General features: G+C 40.4%; 1 protein-coding gene across 11 annotated transcripts in view; it reads right to left on the reverse strand.

Moving 5' to 3' along the window:
- Positions 1-1,738: 1,738 nt before the first annotated feature.
- CTNNA3 (catenin alpha 3) overlaps positions 1,739-15,171 on the reverse strand; it is a 454,192-nt gene continuing 440,759 nt past the window's right edge. For all 11 annotated transcript variants that reach the window (XM_050305771.1, XM_050305769.1, XM_050305770.1 and 8 more), the window contains one exon: positions 1,739-3,878. In XM_050305771.1, coding sequence (XP_050161728.1) covers positions 3,591-3,878 — 288 coding nt within the window. In that variant the 3' untranslated portion in view covers positions 1,739-3,590. The remainder of the gene's footprint in view (positions 3,879-15,171) is intronic.

The raw sequence follows: 15,171 nt of genomic DNA on the forward strand, positions 1-15,171 counted from the left end.
AAAAGCATTTTCATGGTTTGTTTGCCATTTCTACTTTGGAGGTATTTTGTTTTTCTTTATACCAAAAAGAGTTTCTACAAAGCTGTGGTTTATTACTTGAAAGGTGATATTTTTCAGTGAAGCAACACAACACAAAATCCATGACTTTTTAATCAACAGTACCAGTGTATTTTCTTTCCTTTAAAAATTAGCTCTGCAAAAGGACAACCCCACTAACCACCTTAGGAGAAAGAGTAAGCCAGTTCTAATGATTTCTCAGGGAGATAAAAAATGAAGTACCTAGTATCATTTGCTTGATTTTCAATTATTATTTAATTACTCTACTCTTATTGTCTCTATTGGACAATTTCAGATGACTGCTTTTGTTATTCTTCACTTACTTTGTCTCAAATGCTTCAATTGTGGACTCACAGCAAAAAAAAAAAAAAAAAAAAAGAGAGAGAAAAAAGAACATAAACCACCTTTCAAAAAGAGACTTTTTAAAATTCTGTTAAAACATCATGATCCCAGGTTGCTTTGTTGTGTTCTTCAGCAGAGGTGCAGCTGTAGAGGTTCCTAAGTGGTACCCAGGTTAAGTTGGGGGAAAAAGTACATTGGTGTGAGTGCACCTTCCTTTCAAAACCCAGCCAATCTCCCTTGCATACCAGGAATGGCTCACTGAGTCGAGGCAATGCTGAAGTAATGGCAAGCTACGCTCAGCACAATCTGCAGTGTCAGAAGCTGCTCTTTGCAAATTAGAATTGGTAAATACTAAAGGAAGCAACAGCAGCAGTAATAAGAGCAGAGTGACACAACTAAGCTGTTTATTAAAAAAAAAAAAATTATGCAAATCTGTCCTCTTGTACTAATGTGCTTCAACAATGATAGTCTCATTTTTTATTGCTCTAGTGAAATTATTTTTTATAAAATTGCCTTCAATCATCCATCATTACTCCACAATGTGGTAATGGGGAGAGACCAAGGCAGGCAAGTGAAACAATCTAAGCTGCTGAGGTGGGAAAGCCTCTCAAAGCTGCAGCTGAGAGTACAGTTTTCAAGACTGGCATACCACAGATATGGTGCAAACACAGAGCCAAGGCAGGAAGAGAGTGAAAAGCTACACTCCAAAAGCTGGGGCTGGGAAGGAATGAGTAGACTGCAGGATGAATTGAGTAGCTGCTTTTGAATGAAACTTACTGAGCAGTACATCCCTCTTCAGAATTACCAGTAGTGGCAGGGAAGTGGTGGTTCCCTGCTTCACTGAGGAGGTAATGAGCTCATACACTGGGCTTTTTACAGCTCCAGGATTTCTTATCCCTCTGCCTCCTTTGTGAGGAATAAACTTCATGTTTTCACTTGGGATTGAACTTTATCCAAGAGAAAAAGTCTAGATATAATTAACTTATCATTCTTTTGGCTCTTCTCCAAATCCAGCAGTGGTTTTTTATTTTCCTGTTCATTTAGAAGGTTGTTTTTTACCTAATAAATTCCTGTGTTGAGATCAAACTGGTGACTGAGTACCATCCCGGAGAAGGGTAATGACTGGCATTGCAGAAAGGAGCATTAAATTAAGCAATAAACTGTGCTTTAGTGATACTAATGCTAGAAAAACTCTCACTTAAAGCAGACTAATAGAGTACATGTGGTGTCTTAGAAGGCTGGTGCTCCTATTAGTAAACCTGACAGGCTTTTGAACTGGGTTTTGAACACCGAAGAGAAGACACATTGGAAAAAAAAAAAAGCCACAAGACTAAAGACCTTTTATCAGTGGTGTACATGCTTTTTTATTAATAATACAATAACAAGGCATTAGTTACAAGTGTTTGCTATTCCAAATGACCTGTATCCTGAGAGACATGAGGGTTTAAAGGTAGTAACACCCCCACAACCAAGGTGACAAGATCACTTGACAAAGTCAGCTGACAAAGCTGACAAAGCTCACTTGCTGGCTCTATCACCCTACGGGGTGTAGCAAAGCTCAATACATATTACTAAAATCTTCATGCAAACATACTGGAGGGAAATTGAGTTGGCAAGAGGTGATTTTTCTTCCAAACTTCTCCTTTTGTTTCATTTAAGAGACAGCAAAGTTAGGGAAGGTGGAATAATCAACCTGAAAATTTTTAATTCATGACCACTATAGGTTTCACAGGGTTCCTTAATTAACAGCCTAGAAATTATACTGCCTCACCATCCTGAGCTTAGAAACAGAGCAGCACCCAAGACGAAAGGCACCATTTATGATTACTTTTGCTGCCCACACTGTGGTAGGTCAGGGTACTGCTGTGCAAAGCATGGTAATAAATGACAAGGAACAGCAGCCCATAGTCTGGAGCTGCCTCATAAAGCAGTGAGTGACACATAATGAAGTTCTGGCTTTTGAGGGAACCCCTTCACCTTAGCAAATGCAAAAATAAACATACCAAGCGATCTACTGAATTGCCAGGAAAAGACATCTTGAGTAGCAAGTGTAGTCTGGGAGAACTTCATGACATGGGAGTTAGTCTTCAAAAAAAAATTGTCCAAGTGCATTTCAGATTCAAATGGATATAGAAATTTTATATTTATCTTAAGTATGTTGCAGAGGTCTGGACTAACAGCTTTTACCTTCATTATGTACTTTGAGAGAAGAGTGCAGCCATTCAGCAGGTCACTTCCCAGCACAGCCCTGCATTTAGGACTCTACTGTCATAAGAAAAAGTAACTTAAATCCCTGTAGTTAACTGGCAGAAATCTCACCATTCATAAGATTCAAGATGTGTATTTCACACCCTGATCTCAGAATAACGACTCATTTCATGTGTGTTCTTTTGTGCAGCAATTAGAAAAGTTTTGTTGTTAATGTCTGATTTATCTGAACTTCCAAATACAATAGTCAGCAGATTTCTTAGGGCTCACAGTGAGCAGAACACAGATCCATGTTAATGCTTCCTAAGGGCTTTTAAAGAGCTGTCATCACTGCTGTGTTGCAGTCAGTGATTTTTTAATTACATTAGTTGTTACAATACGTTGTGTGTCTCATCAAACATTTTCAAACATTTCCAAGGCTGGTCCTTAGCCAAGAGGAGATCTTTAGATGTTTCAGTGTAGACCCAAGTTTAGGGCCCAGACTCTCAGTTCACATCAAATCATGACTTGATCATGGTGTAATGATGCCAATCAGGGATCTGGCCCTGTGCCACCATGTTTAAAAGGCTGTATATCATAAAACACAAGCAGTTTAGTAGTGGCCACACTCATCCCTGGCACAGGAGCACCTAAAGCCTCGTGAATGCAGTATGATTTTGGGCAGGCTGGCACACTGAGCGATGCACTTTGGGACTGTGCTGTAACTGGAAAGGAGGAAGCAAAGTGCTCTGTTGAAAACAGGCCAGTACAAAACCATGAGAGTTTGTCACTGCAAGAAAATGGGTTTTGTTTGTTGGTTGTCTTTTTTTTTTCCAACTGTGTGCTTCTAATTAATCCAACAGCATTTTCAAATAATTTAAGCAAATGTTATCTTACAGATTTAGAGAAAAGCAAAACATTAACATATATAATTATTAAATAAGTGGGGGAAAAATGAAAAATCACCAGCAATTCAAGATAGTAACACACAAGGTGGCAAAATATTAGACTATTTCTATGCCTCTAAATTCACTCATGACTTGAACAGGATGGATTCTCTTCTTTGCAGAACCTTTTCTGACAGCAGCATAGATTTCTTCTGGCTTCTCTCTTTTAATGAGGGGCTTCTTCTCTGGAGCCTTCATTCTCCACATCACAACTGGATGTCGTGGGCCAGTAGGACTCTGAATCTTGATAATCTTTGTGGATGCAATATAGGACATCTTCACTGTCTGCACCACAGTATTCATTAGATTTTTGGCGGCCTGAATGAGCGAAGTGACACTATCCAGCTGTAATAAGGAAAGGAAACATTACCCTCGGAAGTCAGTTTTCTTTTAATCACAACATCAGCAGGAATAAACAACAGTTAAAAAATAAGGCTTCCTTATTTTCCCTTTGTGTGTTTGAGCACTACATCCATGTTTCTCTGCTCAGATTTAAAGTGATATACAGAAATCTGTGCAGATGGAATATATACTTGCTTATGTAGATAATGTTAATAGTTTTCTTGGGTTTTAATGTGAATTCATGATGCTTGTCTGCAGAGTTTCAGTGCAATTACTACAGGTGGCTAATAAAACCAAGTCAAAGAAGAGCTGTGAAAATCTGACCCGTTACTTCCCTTGGTTCAGCACTAGGAAAGGTCTCCAGCTGCTCCTGTCACATTCCAGGCTCCCATACATGCTTGTGAGCAATGCAGGGATACTACAGAGTGCCTGGCTTTGTCAGGAGCCAAGTCAGCAGCCAAGATCTGTAAGGGTAAGTAAGACCAGGATAGCATACAGAAATCACAGTGACTGTGTGACCTCTCAACTGTTTAAGGATTGCCAATCTAAGAGGTAGAATGTAGAATAAAGTAATCCCCGTTACTGCTACCACCTTCAGCAGCACACTGCACAGGCCTGCAAGTGGTCCAGCAAAGGTATTTTTGATCAGTACTCATGGAAACAGAAAACAGTAACACCAAGGAAGGTCGCTGTGCTTTGCATGTTAAAAATAGTAGGACTAATCTATATAACTGGAGAGCGTACAATTAACCTTCTAAACATCCCATTTATTGGAGCATTTGCCTTCTGTAGAAGCACTGAGGCCAGTTCTCTAAACGGCCATGGGTTTAGTGGGCAGTGGTCCTGTGCTTTGCCATCCAGTCCAACCCCATGGCCTTTGGCAAAACACAGTTTTGCAAACTGAGTCATTAGGAAAGGTTTCAAGGGCTTCTCCCCTTTGCCAGGTGAAATGAATTGAGCAGGTTCTCAACCTGGAGTGTGTTATTGTCTGTCTTCATCATTATTGTGTAATACTTAGGAACACGTTGGTTGTGTAACACAAATGAAAATAAGGCAGAAATAAAAAATACAGCCAAGTGTCTGGATTTAGATGCAATTTGGAAACACAAGAAAACCCAGTTAATACAACGTTTACTGCTCCTCTCTGGAAGTGCCAGCCTCCCCCCCCTTACTACTTCCACCCCACAGTTAAAACAGTTAAGAGACCTGGTTGAATGCACACCTATATGTGATGGTGAACTAAAATTATCTCTGTGCTCCAAGAAAAGGTGTAAAATTTCCCAGATGGCTGCCAAAGTTCATTCCTGGTTGCAGCACATGAGCTTTCTAGAAAGAATAGCTTATAAGACCTGTGTGATCTATGCAGCATAGTGTGTGGCCATTACACTGTGGGGGCTGTGGGTTATAAACTGAATTAGGGAAGCCACTCAGCTCAGCCTGGCAGGACAGCACAGCTCCAGTAATACCATTTGACATGAAGTTCAAAGCACATGGTGAACCCCAAAGCCTGATTTCAAATACTGACTTTAAACCAAACATTTTACAAACTTCCAGGCTGTCAGTAACGTTTCTGCTCCCAGGCCCTGTCCTTACACTCCTGACACATCTGTAGTCCCCAGCACATCTCTTTTTCTGGGGATGCTGACTGGGTTGCAGCAGTAGCTCTGTGGCAGATGAACTGAGGTCCTGGCCAAATTTCACACTGCTTAATACTACCACAATATACTTACTTGATGAGAAGGAGAGAGACAAAGGTTCACATGAACTTTTTTCTTTCCTGTTAATCAGAGGATTTATTATAAACAGACACACCTATCCACACACACACACACACACTTTTTTTTTTATTAATTTAATGAACTGCTGACAACACTATAGTCTTCAAAGCTTCTTAAAAGCTCTGAATAATCTTTTCCCCTCCCTAAATGGTCAGTACATACACATTCACTTTTCTAGCACTGGCAGTATGGTAACAGCAATGTGAAGCTGCTGGGTGAAAAGAAAAGATAGCTTTGGTTCTATGGCAAACTTAAAAGGCAGTTTTTCACTTTGAAGTTTTTCAGTGGCTCTAAGTGTTCCACCTTTTTTAAAGTTTCATTAGAGGCACATGAGGAGAATGACAGGCTGGGCAGCAAGATGGGCTGGGGTGTCAGTGGCAGGTCCAGTGAAAGCTGCTCCAGGTGTGGGGAGAAAAAAAAAAAAAATCTGTTTGCATGGAAGGGAAAAGGCTTCTAGGAAGAAATTGGCAGCATCCAGGCAGGCTAAAGGTCATCACAAAACTTTAGCTGGATTTTTATTGTGACTTCAGTGTAACTGTGAAACATGGATAATGAAGTAGGATGCTTTCAGGTGAGGGTTGCAATTTACTTGGCCTTTCCTCTCCTGTGAAAACTGAACAGTCACCCTTGTTCTGGCATCTGGGGCTCCTTTCCCAAAAATGGTTGTAGCTGTGAAACAGCCTACAGCTCCCTCACCCCACCACTGTGACCAATAAAACTGTATTTTTATTCTTAAACTATAATCATATATATCTACTAAAAACAACAAATAAACTTCACGGGTCCCTAATTTTGGTGACATTATAACTGGAAACCAATATGTGGAATGTCAGCCTCACAGCCTGACACAGGCTCTGGGAGCGGACACCTGCCAAGTCCAGCATTTTAAATGCTGAAAGTACAAAGGCTGACTTCCAAATCCAACTGTACCAATCTGAAGTGGCTGAATTCCACTGTCCTTTGTCATGCCAGAGGAACTGAACCTCTGCCACACGTTTTCAGCTCTACAAAAGATGGATGCCCTGAGATACAAACAGGCTTGCAGATACCTAAACCAAAGATATAAGAAATAGCTCCTGTGTGTCCCCTGCTAGTGGGCAGATGACCTACAGACCACTAAGAATGTTTAAATAAGGGGGGGTGCAGTTTAAATTAGGGTGCTGTAGTTACCATGGAGATGGGGGGAGGTGGGTGTGTAAGTGGTGTATGTCAGGACAGGCAGCAATCCACACTAATTTTGCTTTCCTCTTGGCAAAGGCAGTGACAGACAGGGAGACTTCAGGCTCTGTGTATGTTATTTGCAGCATCCTAGTGTCCCTCAGCTTTCTGGATTGTTTTCTCAACAGGAAGGCGGCAGAGGTGGTGGGGCTATTAACTGCATTCAGTATTTTGGAGAAGCTTTTAGAAGATGTTCTTGGACACGTACTACAGATGTTAAGAATCAGGCCATTCATTGAATTTTTTTTTTTTTGTCTCTAGAGAGCAGCTGTTTTTATACCTCAATGCCAGTAGCATTATAGAATTTGGTGGAAATCTGTTGTTCTTCTGTAAAACTGATGTACTCAAGGACTGTCTTTGCTTAGATGCTTTTATCTCAGATATTCAGCAGGCTCTTCAAGGTCTCATATCCAGGAAAACTGATGAAATGAAACTTGGTATAAATAAAAGACTGACAAAATATTCATTGAGTGTTTAAGTTCATTTCATTTAGAGAAATGTAGCTGCAAACTCTTCAGTGCACGGCAAGTGGTACAAAAAGTTTCAGTAGAAAAACAAACCCCAAACTTAAAGCTGTTTTATTTTTGCCTGACACCACTCTTTCAGCACTTTCCATGGAGGTGCAACATTCCAGCCTCCACATTTCACAGGTCTGATTGTATCAGTTAAGAATGATTAAAGGCTTTAGGAAAAACATCCTTTGCCATATTTTTCCTCACCTGTCCTTTTAGTTTCCATTGCAAAAGGAATACAGAATGATTCTAAAACAGTGATTGTACAATCCACTGGGGTGAAACACAGAAGATATAGATCTGGTCATAGTTTTTTTGGGGGGGAAAAACCCCAATCATCCAAGCCGCCACCACCACCAAAAATCCTACTGGCAGTACTCCTGCTGAAATCAACTCCTGCCTCCAGCACTTTTATTTCTCCTCTGCAATGAGTCCTGAATGTAAGTAAGCAAACTCTCCAATGAATAACAAAACTGAAGAAAAGGTAGTTTAGGGAAAAAAAAAAAAAAAGAATTTTGAAACTTTACTTTCAATTTGTTTGCATGCATTGTATTTTTCTCATTTTTCATAAAATAATTTCATGTCTCAGCAGTAGTAGTAATCCATTACTATAACAAAATGTTGAACAGTAACTGATAGGGTCAGTTATTTTTAGTATTCAGAGTGATTAAGAGAATTGTGACCTAGAATTTGAAGAAACTCTTTTACTGTCGAAGTATTTTCTGTTCAGTGCCCTAAGAAATGCTTGCCTTGTCACGTGTTACCAGGAGTCATTTCTGTAGCAGTCAAACATAAAATTTTCCTATTCCCAAAGCACCTAAATAAGCCAGCGTCCCACTCCCATTCTTTGCATAGATTTGCAAATGCTGCCTCTTTGCCATAAAGAAGGGACAGACTTTATTCCTTCCTTCTGGAATAAAGCTGTGAGACTGCATAGTACTCACAAAACGTCCTATATGTACTGTGCCAGTGTCTGCAGCCCTACCTGGGACACCCCAACTCCTCTGCTGTGAGCATTCTCATCTTTCTTTACAGGGAACTAAGGTTTTGCTATTTGAGAACAGATTATCAGTTGGCTGTTTACTATCTTCCAAGCTTTATTTGCAGTTCAACTACACTTTTGGTTTTTGTACAGGTGGGAGCTAAGAACTGAATATAAAATACACAGTTCATCTGAAGTCTGAACTTAAAATTCTTTTGGAAACAAGGTCAGTTATTAAACATTAATCTTAATTAAACCACAAAGTTCATTAAATACATTCCTAGAAGCAAATCTCCTTTGTCACACTATACTGAGAGACTAAGACTGAATTTTTATTTCTTCGACAGCTCAAACTACCATGAATTCTGCATTTCTGTAAAGAGCAATGAGTGTTTGAGTAGTGCTGCATTTAAGGTAAGGAGTATTTACTACATTGTGCTTTCGATTTTAGTCCTGCTTTTTTACTATGCTTTTACTATTTCTTTTTGTGAATTATTTTATGGTTCTTTCACTAAGGTTGATACATAAAATAAAGTGATTTAATCCCTTAAGATTAAAAGTAGCAGAAAATCCAAACAGGTGAATTATTAAGAGTGAAATCTTAACTGTTGAAGACATCAGAGTTTTTCCTTGGCCAGGATTTGAACACTAGTTACTTGCCTTGTTTTCTGAGCCCTACTAGTGATAATTTCATTTTAATAAATAGAGATCGTGATGTAACAGTGGCACTCAAAGATGGGTGTTAAAGAAAGCACAGAAAAAAGCTGGAAGCACTTCATTACCTACCATATTTCTTCATACAACTTAATTCAACATACAACTTCATAGATTTCAATCCCAGTACAGGTTGTATAGAAAATAAGCCAAAGGGAGATTTGCCATCGTGAGTCTTTTTATCTGGAAACTGTTCCCCTCTGCTTTGCCATGTTCTCCCTAGGGATACTGGAGAGATTTCATCCCCATTCATGGAACTGGCCTCAGGAAATCTGCTTCACCCTTTGGGTTGTTTATTTTCAATGACCTGAGTTTTCCTAAAAATGTGGCTATCCAGTTGGTTATCTATGTCTGTCTATTCATCCAATAATTGCATTTTATACCTCAAGAGTTCCTGGGGTTTGATCTCTGTTTTAGCCATATTTCAGGTGGGGAAATTGAATCTAATGAACTAAATAATCAACCACGACCAGAATCTGCTTCAGGCTAAGTACGATTCAAATAACTGAAACCAAGTCTTATAATTAGACCAGGTCTGTACCCAAGTTAAATGATAAACAACTTACATTAAGGACTGTAAAACTGTTCCTCTGCAAAACCATAATGGAGCAGATGCTTAGCCAGGCGGTTATCTCCGTCCCTCCAAAGTACTCACTTCCAGGGAGGTTTTAAAAAAAAGGAATCTAGTTTTTTTAAAAAAACAGGTCTCAGGAAAAATCCTTTATAAAGGAGAATATGAATTCTTTCCTTTTTGTTTATGAATAAATGGAGTGCTTGTTGCAATAATCTTTTACATGTACCGAGGCTAAGAATTATAAAACACATCCTGATTTTGCTAATTACCAAATTAATTATTATTAGGAAAAGTTAACTGGCTGTAGTGTATATCACCAGCAATACTTCCTACTGCTTTGAATTAGTTCTTCTCAGTAGATGTGCTTTAGGAAGCAATAGTAACTGAGATACCTCTAATTGACAGGAAAATCTATCCCTTGCTTTGCTTCCAGTGGCCAGGAGTTCTATAAACACATGCCTGCCAGCACACACTAGGCAAAAGCAGAGAAAGCTGTAGAGTTATTACATTAAAAAAAAAAAAACAAACCCAAAACCAAAAAACACCGAAACAAAAAAACCCCACACATTTCTGTTACCTCTCAGTAGAAGAAAATTTTAATATATCAGCTCTTGGGGGCTAACATCAGCTTTTAGAAAATGGGTGAGTTAGTATTTTCAGAGTTAAACACCAAAATACGAAGTGATTTTAAGCATGGTGTAAGGCCCTACTAGTAACTTCCCACCATCCTTTCAAACAAACTGAACTACAAGTTCCCAGTGACATGGAGAAATACCAGCCAGGAGAAACAAAGTGGCTGAATAGGGAACAATGGACGTTCCTCTGGTACACAGAGGCATCAGCTTCGCCAGGACAGTTGCTGTGGACCTAAAGCAAGGTAAAAGGGACATTTTTTCACTGAAGGTCACACAGCAGTGAAAGCAGGCAGTGGTACTGAAGGCAGTGGAACAAACCATCCATCTGTAGTAAATCCAGTGGGCTGTAACAGCAGCCCCCATTTCAGCAGGACTGCCAGCTTGCTGCTTAATCCTTTTTTCCCCCTCTTCAGTCCTACAAGGGCAGCAGCTGGGAAGCTGTTCTGCCCATCTTGACTTCTCTTTTAGGGAGAAAAAGAACACCCAGAAACCCTAAGAGGAACAGAAATGCACTGCTCCCATCTCCCTTGCCAAAGGAGCAGCTCTTCAGGAGTTGAGCAGTGCCAGCTCTTCTCCAGCAGCAGCTGAAACCCTCCAAGTGTAGCAAAGGCGTGGAGCCACTTGCCAGCTGCCACAGCGCTCACACGTTAGCCAAGACATCACTTTCCTGGAGTATGGATATCCAAGGATTGGGATTGCATCAGCCAAAGGCCTGGTGGCTGACACCCTACCTTGTATTTTGCTACCTACTACCTTTTATATATATATCTGTGTTTTCACCTGCAGCACAGCCTTCAAAGCTGAAACCTGTTCACAGCAATGTCGTGCAGGGAACTTTTGATTTAATGGCCATGGGAACTCAGTGGTAACTCAGGAAGTGGAGCAGACATTTAAATCCATCCTTGAGGCATGAAGATGGAAGTATTAAAGCACCTACATTTGGCACAAAAGCTGACTTACGTCACTGTTTAACGTAAAGCCTGGCTCTTGAGATACCAAGAGGAAGAGCTGAAGGTAAATGAGACATTTGCAGGAAAACCAGAGTGACACAGCCTGCAGTGCACAGGTAAGGCTGGCTAATCTGAGCGGGCTTTTCTGTGCCAGCTAGCAAATGTAACTCTGTAACTGGATACCGTAACTCTTGAGAACTCTCTCTTCCACACATTTCCTTTTTAAGGTCAAAAAAGCTTGCCAAATACAATATACAGGAAGATAATGACTATAAATGGCACAAACCAGAATTCCCTTGGCAGAAGTCAGGGAGCATGATGTTAACATACAAGGATCTGTTAATTTTCTGCTCTGTGATATAATTAACTTTACTTAAAGCTATAGTTGGGGAAAAAAAAAAAGTAAACTGGCAAGGTAAGGTGCAAGCTTATCACTGTGTAGTAATTGTGAATGAATTATCAGCTTATCTTTATAAATGAATGCAATTATTGTCAATCTGCATACTGCAAACATTACCCCATTATTTTGTGCCTGAAGAGGCACAAATTTAATTAATAGAAGGAAGTGTCCGTTTCCTGTTTAATCACTCCTAATGAATTAAACAGGAAACGGACACTTCCTTCTAATGAAGGGAGCCCCTGGTGGTCTAGTGGTAAGGGTGCGGCGCTGTCACCGCCTAGGCCCGGGTTCGATTCCCGGTCAGGGCCACTCCCGGGCAGGTGGGGCTCGTTAGCCATTAAAGGCAACCCACCTACGTCCTGAGGACCTCGCTGCCACCGTCCAAGCTCTCTTGGCCCCGGCAGATGAACCTTAGGATTAAAGGGTGGGCTCAGTTCCGCGCACACTGTGTCTCACCTAAAAAATCCAGTGCGCAGGCTGGAAGGTGTAAAGACCTTCCCCGGATCTTCGCTCGCGAAGACTGGCCATAATTATTTACTCCTAATGAAGATGCAGTGAACCTTCACCATTCTTTCTAGTGCAGCTCACAAACAGGAAATGCAAGCTGCACTGCTGAAAAATGTAAGTATTTTATGAGAGCATGAAAGACTAAACACTGACCAAGGAATTACTAATAAGTGATAATAACAAAATTTCAGTGAATGGAGAATTAGAAGCTAATGAACCACATCTCCTCTTCTCTTTTTCTGTACATGACCCTTTATAACCTCCATAACTGGGGCTCTGACTAGAATGAAGGTACTGGATCCTGGGGAAGGACAGTGAGAAAGGTGGACTACAAGATTATATGACCAGAAGTAAAAAAGCCACTAAATGAGGAGAGAATTCCTAGTTCCCTCCTAAAAGAGAACTTTTAGTTAGGAGAGCTATCAGCTGGATACTCCCCAAAGCATCCCAACTGCTCCAGGCAAACTGGCCTGTTTAACCTATGCTAATGATATGGGAGGGGTATTAATTTTGGGTAAGAAACCCTCCAGGGGAAGTTGTTAGAGGAGTGTTATAGGAAAGACAAGGTTACAGAGGACACAGCTGAAAAGCAGCTGAAGAACATAATGTGGTACCAAGAATTAATGACTATGACCTGTGTTTATGGATTTCAACATACTTTTTTCATATGCATAATGTTTGCTCTTTGTTGTCATAGAGTAAGTCCCAAACTGAGCTGTGCTGGCAGTCAGCAGTATCTCCCCCACTACAGTGCTGATATAGGTGAAAATACAGAGATACAGGTGCCCTTATACCCTGGCACTGGTGACCACTATTATATGGTCCTATACAATGTTCATCTGTAATGCCATTTATATCTACTTTACTTGCTCTGCCATAGCATCACCCAGAAGAAGATACTGGTAAGACAGATGATGTGACTTAACTCTTATTTCAAGCAGATAGATCTACAAATATGTGATAATATATCCTCTGCTCTTCATCCCTCTATTCTTTCCTCTGACTTGGTCTTTAGGCTTCAATAGAGGGTGGTTGAGTTTTGTTGTTTTGGTTTGGTTTTTAAGTGAACTGTTACTCTTATTGTGAGAAGCTTTAAATTCCCTGAGGCTGATTTAACTTCAAAATCCTTGTGTACAGCTCTTACGGTTGGAGGAAGAGAAGTGTGAGGTGAATGTAAGTGCCATCTTACATTCTTAGGTGTTTCTATGTGTGGATTCCATCAACTTAAGCATTCCCACTTTGTACATCAATGTTGACCTGCCAGTGTAGACACTGATATGAACCATCCGACTGTAGAAATCTGTAATTTCTCACACGAGAGGAGCTTTCCCCCTCAGCTCTTCTGATTGCATACACCTGTCACAGCTCCTGAAGGGAACTGTGAGGAGCCAACAACAGATAGACGAGGGATGGCCAAGGATCAGGGAGTTCATTCTTTTCATTCATGTACATGGGTGCAGGAGAGAGACATGGCAGGGAAACAGTAAAAGCAAAAAATGGAGCAACCTGTAAGTATGATTAGTTCCTAATGCTCTTTCTAGTAGATTTTTTTCCTGCAGAAGATCTTCACTATTCAGAGGATGGATACAGTTGTAGATACCTGAAATCTCACAAATTTTTCACTTAATGCACAACAAAAACTTTACTATCTGCAAGGGCATGCCCTCTTTTTTTCTTAATCATGCCTGATGTCTCTTTTTCTGGATCCCATTTTTAATTAGCACAAACAAATAACTGAGAAAGATCAGGACTGGGGAGAATACAATCTTATTCAGCTGCAGTTCTGACTTATATATTTTCCAATAGATTTTTTTTCCTTATCTTCTGGTTGGTGGGGCCTGGAGGAAAGGGGAGAACCGCTGCTTTTTCACACAGAGCTTTTTTCAAGGCTAATCTGCTAGCATGATCCAATTCTAAAGCCCCCACATGGACTTCCAAAGCTGGAACTTGCTCCAACTTTCAAGAAAAGCAATTCAATAATCAGCAATTTTATATCAGTGGTGAATTTTTCTGCTTATTTACTGATACAATATAAATTCCTATATTCTCCTAAAATAGAAGCAAGTCAAACATAAATATTTAATTTACATATAGATTAGGACAAGCCTTAGAGAAGGCCATTACTGTTTGGTGGAGTTGCATTTTCACAGAACAAGGGACAGCTGAATCAATCATGAATGCCCTCCCTGTCCCAACATAGACCAGGGAGACTTTCAATTTTATAACCCCTGACACCAACCAGGTATGTCTCCACTGACTTTAAAAGGCTTTGGCTGAGGGCACAGACCTCTTGGAGCACTCACTGGCAGTTCATCTCTTACAGGCCCAACCAGATCACCCACATTAAAAAAAAAAAAAAAAAATACAGTCACTGGTGGAGCATTTTCCAAGACTGCTTTAGCAGCTCACCTTGATTTCTGGAGCATTTTCCAAGACTGCTTTAGCAGCTCACCTTGATTTCACAAAATACTCTGAATCACAGTATCACAGAGTCATTTAGGTAGGAAAAGACCCTTAAGATCATGGAGTCCAACCACATTTAATGTACCTATGTAACATTTAACTTCATGGCAGTATAATGCACTTAAAGAGAACTTAAAGGAAAAATGCTGCTGTTCTTAATGCAGTTTCTGCTGATGCCTGATTCACCTCAGACAGCAAAATCCATCTTTTTAATCAACAAGAAAAAGGCTGCAATGTACACAAACGTAGTGAACCATGTCATCAAAGTGCCAGGAGGGATGGAAGCTGAATAACCCTCCTCCTTGTTCCCCAGAATACACGGGCTTTTTGCACCAATTATATGTGAAATTGAAGTCCCAGTTAGGATTTTAAACACAGCACGCGGTCGGGAAGAAAGCAAAGACCTTCCAGAGGAGCCAAACCTGGAATGTGGGCTATGCTGTAACAGAGGAGACTCACAGTGGGGTTTGGCTTGTTCCTCTCACAGGTTCCAGAGCCTTTGGAGCATCTCTCATGCTTCTTTATGACAGTGGGAGGTGACTTCTCTCAGCCCTCAGCAACTG

Source organism: Myiozetetes cayanensis, unplaced genomic scaffold (genome assembly GCF_022539395.1).
Source record: "Myiozetetes cayanensis isolate MyiCay16 unplaced genomic scaffold, myiCay2020 scf10, whole genome shotgun sequence".
NCBI lineage: Eukaryota > Metazoa > Chordata > Aves > Passeriformes > Tyrannidae > Myiozetetes > Myiozetetes cayanensis.